The 4,525-nt window shown below is 51.9% G+C and overlaps 1 protein-coding gene across 2 annotated transcripts; it reads right to left on the reverse strand.

Annotated features, from left to right (window-relative positions):
* Positions 1-329: 329 nt before the first annotated feature.
* Positions 330-3,892, reverse strand: LOC4325758 (BTB/POZ domain and ankyrin repeat-containing protein NPR5-like). Of its 2 annotated transcripts, none has more exons than NM_001401489.1 (2): positions 2,869-3,892; positions 330-1,645 (listed from the first exon to the last, which is right to left on the reverse strand). In NM_001401489.1, the coding sequence occupies exons 1-2, from the start codon at positions 3,397-3,399 to the stop codon at positions 656-658; spliced, it is 1,521 nt and encodes a 506-aa protein (NP_001388418.1). In that variant the 5' UTR covers positions 3,400-3,892; the 3' UTR covers positions 330-655. The 2 variants fall into 2 exon arrangements, with proteins under 2 accessions (NP_001388418.1, XP_066159681.1); XM_066303584.1 differs by having other exon boundaries at positions 436-1,639; positions 2,869-3,703.
* Between the last annotated feature and the right edge of the window lie 633 nt (positions 3,893-4,525).

Below are 4,525 nucleotides of genomic sequence, written 5' to 3' on the forward strand. Positions count from 1 at the left end.
ACTGTTCAAAGAGAAACCCAACCTAACTATGCCCAAGTGCACACAAAACAGTCCTTTTTTGTAAGATTTGGAATGAAAGCAGGACCATATACACCATTATTATTTTTAGGTAATCAGAGCAACATGGATACATATATATACCCAATATCAAGCTTTGCATGTGGTTTTATAAGAAAGTAGTAAGACAAGGTACAAAATCAAGTAGGGTAATCAACCTTTCTTGTCAATGTCTCAATGCATCAATGCACATGACCCACCAAGGCACCAACACACATGCACCACCCCGCCCAAAAAAAAACCAAGAAACATTTGGCCCCCCAAACAAACAGTTTAATTACCTCCAAATTACCTCTTTGATTTCCAAAATATCACCCCAATAAACAGGTACACAGAAAAGGCAAAAGAAAAAAAAAGGAACATTAATAGTCGACGATCAACAACTCACCAATGCAAGAAATCCTTTAATTTGTGATGCAGCTAGCTAGCAGCATGCATGATCTTAATTTCCCTACTCAGCTCGATCAGAGAGATTAAAAAAATAGCCCAAAAGGATCATTCTCATCTCCTGTAATGTGGATATAAATAACATGTAATTAATTAGTTCTAAGCTTACAAGGAGATAGTAGAGCAGAAGCGGCCACACCCCCTTTCGTCGTCAGGGGAAGCCATGTGGGGAGAACAACGACGATGGCCCTCTGCTCCCGCCGTCGTCGCCGTCGCCACCGTCGTTCATCTTCCCGAACTGCGCGTCCATCCCCAGGTTCAGGTACACCATCCTGTTGTCCAAGCTCAGGTTCACCATGCTCGAGCTGGTGCCACTGGCATTGTACACGCCACCGCCGCCGCCGCCGCCGGGGGACTCGCCGTAGATGGGCGCCGCATTGACCGCGGCGGTCTGGGCGTCCTCCCGGGACATCACCATGGCCGCCGACTGCACGAGCTCCAGGCAGAGGCGGAGCTTGTTGGGCTCGATGTGCGCCAGGCCGGGCACGGCGCCCTTGAAGAGGAAGTCGGAGGTGAGCGTGCGGAGGATGTCGAGCGGCGTGACGCCGTCGACGGTGCGGACGTTGGGGTCGGCGTGGTGGTCGAGCAGCACGGCCACCATGTCCGGGCACACCATCTCCGCCGCGACGTGCAGCGGCGTCTTCCCGGCGGGGCCCGCCGGGTGGTTGACGTCGGCGGCGCCGAGCTCCAGCAGCGCCTTGACCACCTCCCGGCTGCAGTTCTCGACGGCGTAGTGCAGCGCGAGGGCGTCGTCGAGGTTGAGCCCCTCCCCCATCACCATGAGCTTGACGAGCTCGACGTCGGAGGAGTCGAGCGCGCGGCGCATGCGGCGGATCTTGTGGTGGTCGTCGAGCTCGGCCGCCGACGACGCCTCGATGCCGGCGGCGGCCGCGTGCGGGTGGTGGTGGTGGTGCGAGAGGAACGGCGAGCGGCGCGACATGGACTTGAGGCGGAGCTCGTCGATCTTGGCGACGACGTCGATGGGGAGGTGCTTGGCGAGCACCTCCGGCGGGAGCCCCGACTTGGCGACGAGGTGGGAGCACGTTGTCCACAGCTGGTGCAGGTCCTGCTTCCTCGACGCCATAAGCACCTTCATCACGTCCTCGATCGACGCCTTCTCCACCATGCCTGCCAGCTGCTTCTGCACACATCCATCAACACACATGTACACAATTATATTTTCACATCGCTTCGCTTTAATTCACTGTGCTCACTAAAGCTCGCGAGCATGGAGGTGGGGGAATATAAAGGAAGAGGAGAAAGAAAGGAAGAAGAAAAGATTGTGCATGCCGATGCCGTAGTGGATTGGCCCTGTGCATAAAATATAAGGAGGGGAACAGAGAGTACAACAGTATGGCGCTGATTGGGGCTAAGGATTAAAGGGAGAGCAACAACAACAAAAAAAAAGTTGGAAAGAAACCCTAGCCCGAAATCGCAAATTACCGCCAAAAAAAGGCGTCTTTCATCATCCTGGAATCCCTAATTGCACCTGCACTTGCATTGCCGCGCGGAAAGCTAGCTAGCTGAGCGCTGTGCTGCCACAGTAGCGAGCGGCGATATTACAACTACTGGTCAACTAAGCTGCAGCTGCTTCTTCTTCTGCTGCTGCTTCCTTTGTACAAGCTGGAGGAAGAAGAAGACGGCCAGTGTGCACGAACAGTGACAAAAAGGAGAAGAAGAAAGAAAAGAAAGAGAAATTAATTAAATCTCCTTGTAAGGAAGGAACGAACCCTAGCTGCTACTAGCGATGGAGATGTGAATGAATGAATGAATGGATGATGATGATGAGATCGCATCGTAGCACGAACCATGTTGAAAGGGAGGAGGAAGCAAATTTGGCACATGGATGGACGGACGGACGGATAGATGGATGGACATGGATGGGTGAATGGACGGACAGAGAAAGATGGAGAAAAAGATAGATGGATGGACAAAGAAAAGCTAGCGAGAGATGGAGAAAGAAAGACCGCGCGCGCGCACGCACGCACGCACGGCGACGACGGCGACGAGACGACGAGTAGTAGCAGCTGCCGTCACTGCAGCAGCTTCTTCGCGATCTCGTCCTCCTACTCACCACCATTCCACTATCGAGCTCGCTTCATTTAAAAAGGGTGGAGATATATGGAAGGGTACAGAGATCAAATCAATGCTGCAGAATGCTCGCCAATCCCAAAATAACCAACCAACACCCATCTTGATCCCCACAATCCGCAGGAGAGAAAAAAAATTAAAGCGTTCGATTTTGTTTTCTTTGCTGTTTTTTTCTTCTGTCTTTTTCAAGAACGGATAAAAGGAAGAAGAAGCAATTGGAATGGAGGAGGGGAGAATTGGAGGAATTGGAAAGTGGAGTGGGTGATTGATTACCTGGGTGAGGAGGGCGAGCTCCTCGACGCCGAAGGAGCGCGCGGCGGCGAGGGTGTCGAGGGCGAGGTCGACGGCGGCGGCGCAGTGGGTGTGCCAGCAGCCGCGCTCGCCGCAGCCCGGCCGTGGCTCACCCTTCTGCGGCACCAGCGACACCTGACCGCTGTACAGGAACTGGAGGAGCAGCAGGAACACCTCGTAGCTGACCGAGCTGACCGGTATCACGGCGCCGGGCGTCGCCGCGGCGGCGGCGGCGGCGGAGCCCCCGGCGCCGCGCGGGGAGGAGGCGGAGGCGCCGCCGGAAGGGGAGCGCGGGCTGAGGTGATCCAGGAGGAGCGCGCCCGGCGGCGCGGCGGCCTGGTCGGCGGCGGCGCCGCAGAAGAACTTGCGGAAGAAGAGGCTGCGCGCGGCGAGGATGCAGCGGTGGGCGTGCACCAGGCGGCCCTCCACGCTGAACGTGACGTCGCTGAACGCCTGCCCGTTGATGAGCAGGTTGAGGTAGTCCATGGACAGCGACTTGAGGGTTTCCTCCATGGCCGCCGCCGCCCTCGGCCTCCTCCTGCCTCCGATGAGCTGGAGCTTGGAGAGAAGGGAAGTGAGCGGAGGAGAGAGAGATCAGCTCAGCTCAGGGGGAGGAGTAGTGGAAGCGGTTGCTGTTGCTTTCTTGGCTCTGCTCCTCCTGCTGCTGCTCTTGGCCTCCTCCAACCTTGTGCTGCATCTCCCGATCTCTTTTGATCTTCTCTTCTGTCTGTGACCACTTCTCCTCTCCTCTCCTCTCTTTAGACTTCACTTGTCTTTCTCTCTCCCTCTCTCTATCTCCCTCTTGCTTGTTATTGTCCTCTTTTATTTATTTCTCCCAGTCCCTCTCTATCTCTCTGGACTCTCTGCTTTGGTGTTGCTCTCTTATCTCTCCTCTCTCTCTCTCTCTCAATTAAGTGTCAAGTGGTATATGCTTGAGATTTTTTGGGGTTGTCTTAGAGGGAGGGGGTTGAGTACTTGAGTGAGTGAGGTGTATGTATGTATGGGGAGAGGGAGGGCAACATGGGTGGTTGTCCTGGCCGGTGGCTGGGGCATAAATAATTGATGGGTTTAATTTAAAAATGATTGGGGGAAATGATTAAAAATTACTTGTATCTGCACAAACAAAACATGCATGAGTACATGTCTATTTCTCTGGGGCCAGGATAATTTGGAAAAATGTACATATAAGAAGGGGAGAGATTGTACATATCCATGATGAGGTGTGTGCGAACAAAATTACTTGTAGAATTAAGAGAGAACTCACACCCATGACAGTAGAACTAAAGTCATAAATCAACCTACCTTAGATTTAATTCAACCACCCAAAATTTGTTGCCGGTTCTATATTAAGTTAGATTAAGTGAAAAGTTTTGTTTGATATACATGTCTTGTTTCCATTTCTATGTACAATATTGTATTTTGTATAAAAATATATCGATCAAGATATAGCTTGGATCTGTCATGATCAACAAATAGCTAGATAGATGTCAGCTTATATGAAATTGACACTAATAATGAATTGACAATCTTGGGATTAATGTTGTGTTAAACAGTACTAAGTTTTTGTTGTTGCAAACATTTTGATAATTCCAAATTGATTGCTTAATAAGGGGGAATTTAATTATCTAAGCTTACCAGT

The sequence above is a fragment of the Oryza sativa genome, chromosome 1 (genome assembly GCF_034140825.1).
Source record: "Oryza sativa Japonica Group chromosome 1, ASM3414082v1".
Lineage (NCBI taxonomy): Eukaryota > Viridiplantae > Streptophyta > Magnoliopsida > Poales > Poaceae > Oryza > Oryza sativa.

Coding starts and splice junctions, on each gene's coding strand:
- LOC4325758 (NM_001401489.1), bottom strand. CDS start 3,399: ATGGAGGAAACCCTCAAGTCGCTGTCCATGGACTACCTCAACCTGCTC. Junction 1,646..2,868: donor AGCTCGCCCTCCTCACCCAG/GTAATCAATCAC, acceptor GGATGTGTGCAG/AAGCAGCTGGCAGGCATGGT.